Genomic DNA, 15,014 nt, shown 5'->3' with positions numbered 1-15,014 from the left:
TAAATTGACGGACATTATAATATATATATATATATATATATATATATATATATATATATATATTATATATATATATATATATATATATATATATATATATATATATATATATATATATATATATATATATAATGTATATATATACAGGGTGGTCCTTAAGTAATTGTACAAACAGAAACAGTAGATTCTAGACTTTAAAATATTACGATTTAAGCCAAATTGCTTTAATAAAATGTTGATATTAAGAAAGATACAGGGTGTTAAAGTGCAAAATTAAAATTTTATTTTTCGCTATAACTTTTATGTTTGTAAACATTTATGTATAAAAATTTACAACTGGGTACTTTTAAATGTGAGAAATTAAAATTTGATGCATACTTTAATGTAACTGATAGAGGGCGCCACTTATGCCACACATGTGGTATAAATTTGCACTTAACTTTTTTGCTCTTTAAGTTACCTGTATTTGGGATAAAAAATGTTAAAGATTCATTATTTTAACAAAAAAAAGGTATACTTGTTATTAACTTCAAAACTAAACAGTTTTCGAGATAATCGCATTTTAAAAATCAGCTGCATAGTTCTGATCTAAGGCAATTACTCCAGGCAACGAAGAAAAAATAGACAAAAACATTAATACTTCTGAATTTTGGTATAAAATACCTTTAACTAAAGTTAATAGTGAACGAAATATTAAATAAAATAAATATATCAGCAGGATAATAATTAATAATACGATTTGACAAACTAACAGAATAATATGATTTTACATCAAACATTTTACGTTTTATGTTAAATTAAAGTCATAATCAAAACATTTTGTTTACAAACCAAATTAAGAAATAGTTAAACTAAATAACATAACTTTTTGTCAAAGTAAGTGCTCGATATGTCCACCATTTTCTTTAATTCATTTGTCAATATATTCCATAAAAGATCGTCTCATATTAAATAGCATCATTGGTTCTAAAGAAACTGCTGCAGTATTTATTTCTTCCCATAGTTGGTTGCGAATGTTTATGGGATTTTTATAGACACGTTGTTTTAATGCGCCCCATACACCAACATCAAGCGGATTAAATTCGGGGCTACGTAATGGCCATAATGTATAATGGATGAATATTACGTTACAGCTTATGAGTAACTATAATTACATCTCGAACAAATGGCCTATTATGATTTACTAACGAACTAATATTATACTGAACTAAATTGCCTGTGTGTTTACTATATTTATAACAATATCGGTTATTAGGACAACGATGATGTTTTTGTAAAAATGCTGAGTCTTTCAGGTTAGATTTGTAGCAAAAGTATTATGAAACAGGACACATATGTGTTATTAAATACCTGGGCTCTAGTTTCTATTTGTCCTAATAAAAATGAGTAAACAATTTACGTAATGAACAATAAGTATTCTTTCCAAATGTTTTATGAATTAAATAATTATATCAATATCTCATCACATTGCCAAGGAATATGACTACCACGACCAATCCAACGTTCAGAAAAGTTGTATTTAAGTATGTTGCATAAACCACATATTTTGGGTTTTCAGCATTTTACAATAGAGAAAAGTAATACAACGCCATTATAGAAACTTAAGAAGCGATAGCAAAGGAAAATTGTAAACATGATGACGGCCAACGTCTGAATACGGACACGGCACCTAAAGAAGGAGATGAAATACCTTTTCTCCAATAAGACATTGGACATATAACAAAGCATTTTGTGATGTTACATTATTATCTTTAAGTTGTTTTAATAAGAAAAAACTATGAATTATGCTTATCTATAGGTATTCAGTGCTTTACCGCACAAATATCAAACTAAGAATTATTGTGCAGCTGACTTATAAAATGCATTTATCTCGAAAACAGTTGAATTTTCAGGTTACTATCAAGTATACCTTTTTTTTGTAAAAATAATGCATCTTTATTATTTTTTAACACAAATAGAGCTAACTTAAAAATCAAAAAAGTTAAGCGCTAATTTATGCCACACATGTGGCATATGTGGCGCCCCTATTAGTTGCATTAATGTAAGTATAAAATTATAATTTATCCTACTCAAAAGCACCCAACTGTAAATTTTAAACTGTAAACTGTAAATTAAAATATTTACAAACGTAAAAGTTATAGGGAAAATAAAATTTTAAATTTCCACTTTAACACCCTGTATCTTTCTTAATATCAACATTTTATTAAAGCAATTTGGCTTAAATCGTAATATTTTAAAGTGCAGAATCTACGGTTTTCGTATGTACAATTACTTAGGACCACCCTGTATATATATATTATCAGGGAAGTCAGAGAGAAAGTTGCCTGAATGGTTTGAAACCACCAATTTGTCACCAAATTGCGTGTCATTTTCACTTCCCCTAGTTGAAGTTAGATTACAGACCATCCATTCCAGCCAAATACTGGATTCTACAGGTGTATTGAGCGTACGTTCCGTTTAAACGTAGACTTCTCTAAGGCACACATCGAATCCAGTGGTAGCTTACACTCTACTACTTTCCCTAGGGACATTCAAAATTGACTCGATTACCAAATAAAAGGATACGTCTGTTTCATCGACTACCAGTAGGCTTTTGATAGAGTCCAGCATGAAAAATTGTATTAACTATAGAAACTGACGCTAGATGAAAATGATCTCCGCATAATTTAAAACCTTTACTGTAACCAAAAATCAACCTTAACATATTCCAACAACACTACTAAAAGCGTCCGTATACAAAGAGTTGTCCAATAAGCCTGTGTCATGTCTCTATTCCTTTTTAACTTGTACTCTGAATGTATATTCAAATAAGCACTAGACGACGCCGAAATTGGTATAAAAATAAACGGTAAATATACTAACAATATCAGAAATGCAGACGATACCGTTCTGATAGTAGAAAAATGGAAGACTTGAAATATACTAAACAGAGTTAATAATGCAAGTGAAGCAATGGGAGTGACAATAAATCTACAAGGAACTAAAGTAATGGTGATTAGTAAAATCGATGAAAATTGTCGCATTGATCTAAATAACACTCAATTAGAATAAGTTTACAAATTCAGATACTAAGATTAGTATTAAATAATACGCGGGATCTAGATATAGAAGTAAAAACACAAATAGAAAGGGCTAGGACCATGTACAATAAATGGAAACAAGTTATCTAACCGAAAAACGATGTTCAGACATCCAAATTAGAGTTAAATGCCACGTTTGATCAGTCCTTCTGTCTGAAATTGAAGTCTGGCCATTAAAATTATATACCGAGAGACGGCTAGAAGTCTAACGAATCAACAGTATTCACCATATTCAATCAACACCATAAATAGAGAGTTAGAACTTTTAACAACGGTTAAGAAAAGAAAGGCCCCGTACCTAAGCCATATAATGAGAAATGACAAATATAATTTGCTACGAATAATAATTGAAGGAAAGATAGAGGACCGAAGAGGAGTAGGCAGAAGAGCCATGTCATGGCTTCCCAATATCAGCAAATTGCATAGGCATGAACTTTCAACAATTACTAAGAGTGGCGCAGAATAGAGTACGTGTTGATGTGGTGATCGCAAAACTACAATAATGGAGTGCACCAAAAGAAGAAGACTCGGGTTCTAGGGCCCAGATGAGGACTATGGGGCATATTAGGCATATTAGTGGGATCGACCCCAGTCAAGACTGTCCTCTCCCATAGGCTCTCCTAGCCCTTATCACATCACATTAACGGTCAATTTTTTTGTATATTCGTTAGCCCAGCTTACCAGCAGAGTCCCTTCATGTTTCAGAATAGTAAAGTTTATTAGAAGAAGTAGAAGTTTATTCTACTTCTAGTGATGCAATACAAAATATTTGGAACTCATTCAGTTATTAGTTTCAATGCCACAATTTACTTAACCAATGCGGATAAAATTGATCCTTTTAAAATCTGGACTACAAAACACAACAGTGTTCACATAAACGAAATTATTAATTGGCATTATGTTAAGCTCATTTGCAATTTCCTTTGTTATATTTTACTTACGTAGATCTGTAGATTTTGAGATAAACATTCCTAAAATAAAATAATACATAGATATATTAGTGTTATTCCTAATAATAACGTGCAATTATTACCTAGGGCTCTAGAATCTGATCTTATGGAATGATCCCTTACGACCGTTATTGAAGATTGAAATTCAGCTTTAGAGAACAAATGTGCCATTCTTGCAGGAGGTTCTTTTTGAGCTTTTCCTTTTTTCTTTCCTTTTTTCTTTTTTTCTTTATTTGCACTTGTTTTTCCCAATTCATTTTCCGGACCTGTGATAAGTAACCAATATTTTAAAAAAACGCGATAATATTTTAAAGTTAACCTATTTAAAAAGATAATTTAATAGTTTAAAATATGATAGTCGAGATATTTTCATATATAAGGAATCTTTTACTGTAAAGAATAATAGCAATAATTGATGGATTCGACCGTTACTTGATGGAAATTCATTTTATGTAACAATAAAACATTGAAAACTTTGTTTTCAAAACTTCCACAACATTTATTATAAATTCTTAACACTACAGCTGTTTAGGCTGATTGCCTTTCTCAAGTGATCTATTTTTGGCATACACTTTATAGTCTTTAATGAAATAGGTCGAGGAGAGGAGAACTGTTTGTCTCAAGTTGGTCATTCAGAATTATATCTGTTTTTTTAGTTTGTTAATTTTCATAGATTCTAACAAGGATAGCTTAAGGTCTTTATTTTGAATGAAGAATTTGAAATTCGTCATTAAAAGAATGGTTATGATCTAGAAGGTGAAGTGCGTATGTAGAATCTATTTTTCTTTTATTGAAAGCGCTTTTATGTTCTGCTATTCGTTTATTAAAATTTCTACCAGTTTGACCGATGTAAGTTTTTGAGCAGCCACATTAAGTTTGTATACACCACTGTGTAGATGCTTTTTATTCTGGCTCTTGTTGTTTTTAATATATTTGCCTAAGTTGTTATTTGTTCTAAAAGCTGGCGTTTTTCTTTTCTTTTTTTATGTGTTTGGCTATTTTTGTTGATATTTTGCCTGTATTTGTAATCGAGCAGAAGGTACTGGGTTTTTTCTCTGGTGGTAGAAATACTAATTTCAGGGCTTTCTTGTGTAGTATTTGATTTATAGTTTTATTAATTGTTTATTCGTTGTATCCATTGTTTACTGCTATTTGCTTAATGATATTTAATTCTGTCTCAAAGTTGTATTTTGACATCGGAATTTCTGTTAATTTATGTAACATACAATGATAGGCTGCCAGTTTATGTTGTGTGAGATGGGATGATGAATTGTGTATATTCGTGTCAGTATGGGTAGGTTTATAAAATATGGAGAAGTCACGTTTGTTTGTAAGTCTGATAATTTTTAAATCTAAAAAATTTATGGATTGATTTTGTTCTGTTTCTATTGTAAATTTAATATGACTATGAAGTGAATTAATATACGATAAAAACTGGTCGAGTTGCCTGTTAGTTCCTGTGAAACATACCAGTACGTCGTCTACGTATTTCCACCAATATAATAACTGTTTGAATATGGGATATTTTGAAATTTTTGTGTCTAGATGATCCATAAAAATATCTAATAGCAATGGGCTTAGAGGATTGTCCATTATAAGCAATAGCATTACTGTCAGGAAATAGATGGAACACATTTTAAACACTTATAAAAAGAATTGGTTCTTAAATATTTATTAATTAAATGCAAAACTACAATTTTAGTATTTATTTAATTTATTTATCAGAATCAGCTTAAATCCAAACAAAATTGGTATGATTGGATAGGTATTTTCAATACTTTTCAAACGGAATATCACTCGTCATAGATACTGTTTAAAATTATCGGTCACAGTGGCTCTGTAACATCATCTATGATTATAGCGTCACCTGTTATAACTAGTTAAGAAGCCTACATCCGTTTATATCCTCCAGCCAAATTGCACTATTAAAAGTATAATCGTTCAAAAGATATGGGGGGAGGGGACTTTTGGCTCGCACTGTATACATAGTGAACTAAATTCTAAATTATCTATATATATTCAAGGATTCTACAGTATTCACTGTCTTCCCTCGCTCAACCGTTTCCATCTCTCTCTGCTGTCCCATTCTTCATCGTTTAGGCCTCTCTTACTCATGGCGTCGTCTACTTCGTTCCTCCAGGATTTTCGGGGTCGTCCTCTTTTCTTCCTTCCTATGGGGCTCTATTCGGTTACTCTCTTTATCCATCTGCTGTCTTAGTCTTTTTTGTTCTATATATGTTAGAATGTCTGTTTCTATTGATGTTCTTTGCTTTATTTCGTCATTACTTCTCCTATCCATTCTTGTTACTCTGCAGCATCTTCTAAATTATCTATGTGGCATACAATTATTTCTTAAGAAATAATTAGCAAACTAGTTATACAAAATTTAGCAAACTAAACGAAAACTAGACAAAATGTAACACATCCTTTTCCGCTTTTTGAAAGAAGATATTTCTAAAACGAATGAAGAAAATTTCGATAAGATATGAATGAAAGAGGAATAAATACATCACTTGATATTGAAATTGATATCATTTTATGAAAGAATCTTCTTGGTCTATTCATCTCACACAATTTGAAGCTACTGAGTCAGAAACCTCTGATTAACTTTTAAACATTTTTATAAGAAATAGCAGTAAATAAGTTATCGAATGTCTTGAGACAGAGACAGGATTTAAGAAAGCTTTCCAATTAGTAAGACCAAAACTATTAGATAGATGAACGTTTGAAAGAAATGATCAGGAAAATAATCCGTTATACATATACACAGCTAATCTCTTACACCCCAACTGTCAATTGAGTCATTTTGACTCAATTCTCTCGCTGCCATTACTTCATGGACCTCAGCATTCCAAGTCCTTTTTGATCCTCTTTTACTTCTCTTCCATTCTCTGGTAGTGTCCATACCACATAAGCTGCTTACTATTAAGTGTATCGAGAATGTTACTTTCTACTTGCATCCTCCGTCTGATCTCATTATTTATTATGCGTTAGAACTTCGAGATCCTACAGCTTATTCAGCTGCAATCCATCTTCATAGCCTTAAGTTTTCTTTTTATCTCTTATTTAGTATTAGGACTTTAGATCCATATGTAGATACACTTTCTATTATTGCCTTATAAATCAGACGTTTAATGTCTCTTATAACTTTATCATTCCATAACACAGAGTTTAATAGCCTTGTAGCTCCGTTACCTGGAGCTATTTTATTATTAACGTCTCCATCAGAGGTTCCTGTATTAGAGAATGTGACTCCTAGATATTTAAAATTCTCATAATTTTTAACTTCACATTCTCAAGCCTAAGTTCTTCTTCAGAATCACCGATCACCTTATGCTCCGTTTTACCTAGATTAATTTCCAGGCTATATTCAGCCAACTGTTCTTGTAATTTCAATAGCATATATAATGCGTCATCCAGTGCAGCTGCTATGATAATTTGTTTGTCAGGAAGAGTATACATAGTGTCGTGTATCCTATTGGTATTTCCAGCCCGCCGCATTTTTTCGTCAAAGTATAGATTTGGTGCAGCTTATATACATGTGTGTTTAATGTCCTCTTTTTGCAATGTTAGCCACCGTCGCGAGAGTGGTACACTTGGTATATACAAGGACAATCTTCTACATGTAAAAAGAAAAGTAAAGTCCCTTTAGTTACTGTTAATATGACGTCCTCGAGAAGAATTCAGTGTACAGTGATACATTGCACGACTAGAAATAATAAGAGACCATCTTAGATTATCATCGGCATCAGTACAATTTAGAACAGCAACTGGTGGGATAATTAAAACATTAGGAGAAGTTAATAAGTCGGTATGTATTGGCCAGAGAACCGTCAACCCGACGTGCTTGTATTAGGGAAAACCTTTTGAAAAAACTTAAGGATTTACTACATGTTAAAAATGGTGTTCTCAAGGTCGACGGTGATCAAAATAGGACGAGTGCGTTGGATGGGACATGCGGAACGAATAGAAGAAGACGAAATATCAAACAATATAAGCAAACAAGTGCCAGTAGGAAAAATAACAAGAAGCAAACCGAAGCTGAGATATATCTAATAGGTGAGATATATCTAACACGAAAATGATAACAACCTTAAAAATAAAAAATTTGAGAAAACAAAGCACGAAACAGATCAGAATAGAGAAGAATCCTGGAACATCCCACGACCCAAAGAGTGTTGTTGAGCCCGAACTATAGCTTGCCCAAAAATTAGAATGGAACAGTGTTACCCGTTTACAGTTCTTCTCTATTTACTGGAAGGTTCGAGCCTCAATAAAAAAACAATAACAAAAGTGGAACCTTTTGAGATGCTTGTGCATAGGAATATTTAAAAAAAATTAAAACAAACCAACAGTTCTGGAAGAGAATAGAAAGAAAATTGAAATATATTTAATGTCAACAGGAGGAAATGAAATTCGTGGAGTATTTCTCGTAATCCAAGATAATATGGGTCTACTCTGTAGGTTTTACCTGCACTTCTAGTGAAGGGTAAGATACTGGACTGGCAGGTAGGACGCTGTAGAATTTTCCGGCTATCCAATTTGTGAGAATGATTTGGACTGTTGTCAGTGGAATTGTTCGACACGGTGCGTTAGAATTTACATATTGATCGACAATATTCAAATAAGCTCTACACAAGAAAAAGAATATAATTATTTCTATAGTTTCTACACTTTTTACGTAGTTCTTTTATTTGAAACCTATTTCTTGGTTATTTATTGGTGTTATTTTTATCGCTTTCGTCTGTCGTTTCAAATATTCTGTCGCTGTATAGCATAGTATTTCAATTTTACCCACAAATATCGATGATCTCAATGATAATATTTTTACACAGATTGCTTTACAACTGTATACTAGTATAGTAGACTTATTAGTATAAGGGCATTTATATCGCAGTTTCTCTTCAATTTTATCTGCATATTTTTATTATGTTTGACATCTATTTGAGATATGTGCATACATTGAAAATTTTTTTTAAATGATTTATGGGACAAAATAATGGATAGAATACCACAAAAATCATTAGGTCCACAAATATAACTTATCGTTATAAAGAAAAGCGAGGAGAAATGGGATTGACAAGAAGAATGAGATTATGAAGAATATTTTTTCATTGTAGATGAAAAAATATTCTTCAATAAACTGCTAACACAGTCCCGCGTCGCATTAGTAGGTGAATCAGAGAGAACGATCTACAGCTAGCGCCTCAGAAAACTAAGGTGTTAGTTTTCAAAGGGAGCCGGGAAAATCCTCTCTTCGCTTTATAGTGGAAGGTGTGGAGGTTGCACCGGTTAAATCGATTAAATATTTGGGAGTCTGGTTGTCGGAAGGACTAAGGTTCGGAGTACACATCCAAAAGACGGTAGAGGCGGTGGATCCAAATTTGGAGGCGTTGATACAGCTGGCGCCAAACATTGGAGGCCCAGGTAGCACCAAAAGAAAGGTGCTAAATGGAGTTTTCCAGTCGGTGGTAAACTACGCTGCCCCCGTGTGGTGTAGCGTACTAAACACTGCGAAATACGCTAAGCTGATGGAGACTACGCAAAGGAGAATGCTCCTCAGGGTATCTAGCGCATATAGGACAGTTTCAAATGAGGCTCTATATGTCATTGGAGCGGTGATACCAATGGTTTTGTTATGCAAAGAGCGAGCGAGGGTGTATGCGAGAAGGATGGATATAAATATAGATGAGAATCAGAAAGAACGATAGTAGAGTGGCAGAGAGAATGGTCGAATGATAGCGAAAAGGCAAGGTGGATGAAGGAGCTTATTCCCGATCTAAATTGTCAAAATTAACAAAGAAAGTCATGGGAACACTAAATAAAATGGTGGCATCTCACTTAATATCGAGGAAAACAAGATTTTTTTTTACTAAAGACACAGAAGTGTACTTACATTAAAATCTGGTCAGTAAGACCAATTATCAATTTGTTTCTAACTTAAATTACTAATGAAATCTTAAAATTAGGTGTCTACTTACTAGTATCTTTCCTATTATTTCTAATAACTAGCATTAAATTTAGCATGCATACTCGCACAACACTTTACTCTGCTTTTCACTCACTCATTATACCAGTTCAAAAGGCTTTGTTCTGTTGAGCCTTCTCTCTAGGTTCGTATTGTCGAGGAGCTGGATAGCCTCGACGTTTACATGATGATGGAGTCGTTGTTTATGGCTCCCTGCAAATTTCTTGATTATCTGATTGACGTCTTCCATCTTGAGGTCCCGGTGAAGGTCGTTGTTCCTAACGTACCAAGGCGCATCTACGATGTTCCTCAGTACTTTATTCTGGAATATCTGGATTACTTTGATGTTACTAGGCTTGGCACAGCCCCAGAGTTGGCAACCATAGGTCCATACTGGTCTCAGTATTTGTTTATAGATTAGGAGTTTATTATTTATGGATAGAGAGGAATGTCTTCCCATTAAGCAATACATTTTCTTGTAGCGGATGCCTAGTTCTTCTCTTTTCTTCTTCACGTGAGCTTTCCAGCGAAGTTTCGCATCAAGAGTGATCCCCAAGTACTTTGCTGATGTTGCAATAGGCACTTGGACATCATTTATTCTAATAGGAATATTATTAATTCTCTAATTTTTCATTTTTTGGTCCATTCATGGATTTTATTTATTGAATTTTGTAGTTTTTCTGTAGCTTCTTCGACGGTGTCACTTACCGCTAAGACAGCAGTGTCATCTGCGAAGATAGCTATGGTGTCGTCTTCTAGTTCAAGTATATCACACGTGTATATTAGATATAGGACTGGACCCAATACACTCCCTTGTGGAACACCTGCTTCAATATCCTTGAGATCAGTGTATGCATCTTCTTGTTTAACTCTAAAATGTCTGTTCGCTAGATATGATTGTAATGTATTTGAATATTGTTTAGGCATTATTGAGGAAAACAAGATGAGAATATTATCTGATCCAACCATTGAAAGATACCCACTAGGTACGTTTCTAAAGATACTAAGTAATATAATTTTGAGTGATTCTGAGATTATTATATATTATGTTCAAGTAAATGTTAAATAAAATATATAGGAAATTAAACAAACCTTCAAATAAGTAATTTAAAAAAATAAGTTAATATGTAGGTAACTACCTATTCATCAAATAACACTGCTTCTTCAACTTACCATCATTTATCTGACTTTTCTCTTTCCGAGTCTTTTTTTCGCCCATATTGGTGTAATAGTTTACTTAGGCAGAAAAGTTGCTACACAATGTTTTAAACTACTAAAAAAAGTTAATTTTAATGTGATACATAAGTTAAAATATGTAAGATTACACTTACATTTTTTTTTTCAAAAAATTCGACGTTAAAATTACGTCTTTATAAGTTAAAAATGACAACAAGTAGGCACTTTTGACATTTTTTAAATCTAATGTGTGATTATTTTTCGCATGACGTAAAAATTTTATATTGAGATACAAGATGTATAAAATTTACTTCTGTTTTTGGAATTTATTCTGAAAGCAACTGTAGATTGAACATTGAGAGAGATAAAATTTCAGATTCGTTTGGAATTGTTATTAAAAACAAAAACCTATTAATAAACATAAAACATCTTTACAACTTAATATAATATGTTTTCATATTAATTTCTGTATTAATTAATATGTTACATTAATTCATAAATTTGTGTTTTGACTTCTTCCATTTTTTTTCTTTTGAAATAGTTCCCTAGGGAAGAAAACAATTTGTTTTATTTTTAAACTTTACAAATCACATCTACTAAACCAAGAAAAGAAGATAATTGGAACTCAAAAATTAAACTTTAAACGTATATTTTGGATAGGTATCATTTAAGGTTTTTTTTTGTAATAAATTATAAACTTACCATTTTGATGGTTTTAGAAAACGACTCCTTTCCTATCAGGTTTTATCGATCAAACAGCTACTCGTATACATAATTAAAAGACATTGTAATCTTTTTAGTTTGTAGTTAGGACACATTGTCTTTTGGATTTGTTAACTTCAAATATTGAAATAGAAATATATTTATAAATATTACTTCGCAACGCCGAGGAGTTTTGTTGCTAGTTTACTTGCTTTTTGAGCAGTTTGGCAACATCCTCCGATTGAATGTTGTGTTGCCTATATCGTGGTAGGTTAAATGAGAGAGGTTGGGTTCATATCTATCAGTCATCGTCTCTTTGCTGTCATTCTAATAATGTCAAGCTTTGTGTTTACGATTGTGTAAATATTTAAGGATAGTGGTGTTACTGCTCAAAACATTAGCTTTTTATTAATTAAAATTTCTGAATTGACACAGTAAAACGTTTAAACATAAATATTTCAATAATTATACATTAAAAAATGTGAACTGGACCACATTACTGCTATTTTTTACTTAAACCGGTACTAAGTGAACTTTTGCTCTAAAATTTGTTGTGTCTAGGTAATTTAATACTTCATTTAAAAAGCTTCAATCAAAAAATATATTAAAGACTATGAGTGATTAATATTGAGTTTAATAAATTTCCTTTATGAGGTTTTGGTATCCACAAGTGTTATTTAACAATGAACAAAACAGTGCTCCTTCTAATTTTATTGTTGTCATGTTTGTTAGGTAAGTGTTTTCTACATAGCGCATTATAATTAGGGGTGTTAATTAAAATTCTATATAACTGAAAATATAATTGTCTTAAAGATAAATAATGATTATACAAAACAAATTTATTTCAAATACTCCTGTTTTACTTGGTTTTACTATCTACTCCAAGTGGTTGTTGATTATTTTCTATAAACAATTTTTAAAAAATATGTATTAGCTTTTATTGACTTCCTGGTTCAATAATCTCAGTTAGCTATATGTATTGCTGATTTTATTATTTTTTAGTTTTAAAGTCAAGAGTTAAATTTATTACCATTAGTGGAAATCCACTTATTGCTTTACATTCAATTAATGTTCCACTTATTTCACCCATGTCCGTCTGTACATTGTTGATCCTACACTGTTTGATCACAATTTTATATTTTTTTCAATAAACCAACAGAACCATTCATGACCTGTTTTTGTTTTAATATTGCAAATTTTTAATATAGGTACATATTATGTACATATTATTTTTCTGAAATCATCTTTCTCTTTCTTGAAACAAAATATCATTAGTTAAAATATGTAACATTGAAACTGTTAGCGGACAACAATTTGTGTAGTAAACTAAGGTTGAACATAAAGGGTGTTGAGTTAAAAATACCTATACATTAGACAATAAAGGTTCTAAATAATATTGATTGATAATATAATAGTATTTATACGAGTGTATCTATATGAGTGTTTAGTCTTGTGTTCAATTCTTTAAAACCTTGAAACTTATAAACTACACTGTATCTAGTTGTAATTCTTCACTATTTGATATATAATTAAAAGTTGGAATCCAGGATTAAACATGTAAACTTAACCAGTATGACTTATTAAGGAAAACATACATTTTAGATTTTTTAAATTTTTAGACTTCAAAAAGCGGAAAAAATATATTAGATATCTTTGGTATATCTCTAGACCTCTAGATCTAGTAGAGATCTATACAAAAATATCCTTAGTTTGTTGTAATGAGGCAGAACTTAGATTTTTGAAAAAGTGTATTCTGGAAAGTTGTTTATAACTAGATGTTCTACATATCCTAGCTGAAAAAATTGTCAGGGACAATTTTAGAAAGAATTTTTGATGTTATAGATTATAGACCCATATTTTTTATCATTTAAACCTGGATATCTTGAAAAGGATATCTACAAAATGAATATAAATTAAATTTTTGACATTTAAATTTACTATAGTCCATTTAACCCTTTTTGGTCGATTTGATATTAAAAATTACTGAAGTAAGATGAAACTGTCAATCAAATTAAATCAATGGTGTAGAAGTATATATTTTCTAAATTAAAATTAATCACAATTGAATATAAATACATACAAGCAGTATTAACAATCATACTGCAATTATAGTACATATACTATAATTAAACTACTTTTTACTATGTACAATAATACAATCATGCCTTTACAATAATTTCTAAATCTACTATAATTTTCCTAAACCATATTAGACCTAAAGAACAAATTTTTCTTAATTAATTTCAATATATTTTTCATTTGGCTCCAAAATGATGATTTTTGATAGAGGGCATTTCAATATAGCACTCCTATTTAGCATTCAACACATCAAGTACTTCACTTCAATTGATGCATGTAAACATCTGCAATACAACATCTACATAAAAACTACTATTAACCCTTAACCACTATTTAATGCCATAAAATTGAATTGACGAGTATTTGTTCTCATTTACTATATTTTTTTTTTCAATTTTACTATAATTTTGTGGCGCTGGCACAATAATTCTACTCTCCAGGGTTGCCAACACTGCATACAAATGGTAAATATTTATTTTATGTGTCAAAAATGCAAGGCAAGAAAAAATAGTCCTGACTGACTAGTTGGCAAAAACACTAGTAAAGTTGGGTTAAAATTGTGGAGGGCCCTCCTCTTCTATCTTCAGCTTTTGGAGATTCTTCCATTTCATCTTACTAATGGGTAAAAGCGCTAAAAGAAATTTTCCTGTTACAGAAATATTTCAAAGGTAAAAATGTGTATCTTACTTTTATACAAGTGATCAGGCAGTTCAAACTGGTTGCCTTCTCATTTGATTTTAGTTTTAAATTTGGGATTAGTAACAGCAGTAGTTTCCCACTCACCATTGTAGCTGTCTTGGTGAAGTATCATCCTTGGATGTTCTTTTTCTATTTTCATTTCCCTAATCGGCCTAGAAGGAAATGGACATGTTCCTCTATAATGTCTATTCAAGAATGTTGTCCAGGTTCTGAAGTATGTTTGGTTAACATTTTCTACTTGAAAAGGAGAAGGTTTCTTTCTAGCCATTCGGAATACGTCCTGCCAAATTGGAAAAGTAACCTTAATCAAATCTAGTCTTTTTTCTACATGCACTACATAGTGTAGAAAACGAAACAGTG

At 31.5% G+C, this 15,014-nt stretch overlaps 2 protein-coding genes across 5 annotated transcripts in view; one reads left to right on the top strand and one right to left on the bottom strand.

Annotated features, from left to right (window-relative positions):
* The window catches only part of LOC140445086 (dynein axonemal intermediate chain 7-like), an 84,049-nt gene extending 72,661 nt beyond the window's left edge, over positions 1–11,388 (bottom strand). The window contains exons 1-4 of one of the 2 annotated variants that reach the window (XM_072536899.1): positions 11,330–11,388; positions 11,172–11,271; positions 4,114–4,296; positions 4,022–4,051 (exon numbers count right to left, since the gene is read on the bottom strand). In XM_072536899.1, coding sequence (XP_072393000.1) covers positions 4,022–4,051; positions 4,114–4,296; positions 11,172–11,217 — 259 coding nt within the window. In that variant the 5' untranslated portion in view covers positions 11,218–11,271; positions 11,330–11,388. The remainder of the gene's footprint in view (positions 1–4,021; positions 4,052–4,113; positions 4,297–11,171; positions 11,272–11,329) is intronic. The other variant, XM_072536900.1, reaches the window with a different exon arrangement.
* An 821-nt stretch (positions 11,389–12,209) lies between these two features.
* LOC140445087 (tyrosine-protein kinase transmembrane receptor Ror-like) overlaps positions 12,210–15,014 on the top strand; it is a 275,808-nt gene continuing 273,003 nt past the window's right edge. For all 3 annotated transcript variants that reach the window (XR_011951364.1, XM_072536902.1, XM_072536901.1), the window contains exon 1: positions 12,210–12,608. Coding sequence is in view for 2 of the 3 variants with exons in the window: in XM_072536902.1 (XP_072393003.1) it covers positions 12,560–12,608 (49 nt within the window). In the remaining variant the exon portion in view is untranslated. The remainder of the gene's footprint in view (positions 12,609–15,014) is intronic.

Source organism: Diabrotica undecimpunctata, chromosome 7, assembly GCF_040954645.1.
Source record: "Diabrotica undecimpunctata isolate CICGRU chromosome 7, icDiaUnde3, whole genome shotgun sequence".
NCBI classification, from domain to species: Eukaryota; Metazoa; Arthropoda; class Insecta; order Coleoptera; family Chrysomelidae; genus Diabrotica; species Diabrotica undecimpunctata.
The sequence above is the reverse complement of the archived record's forward strand: the minus strand, read 5'-3'. Positions and strand labels throughout refer to the sequence as shown.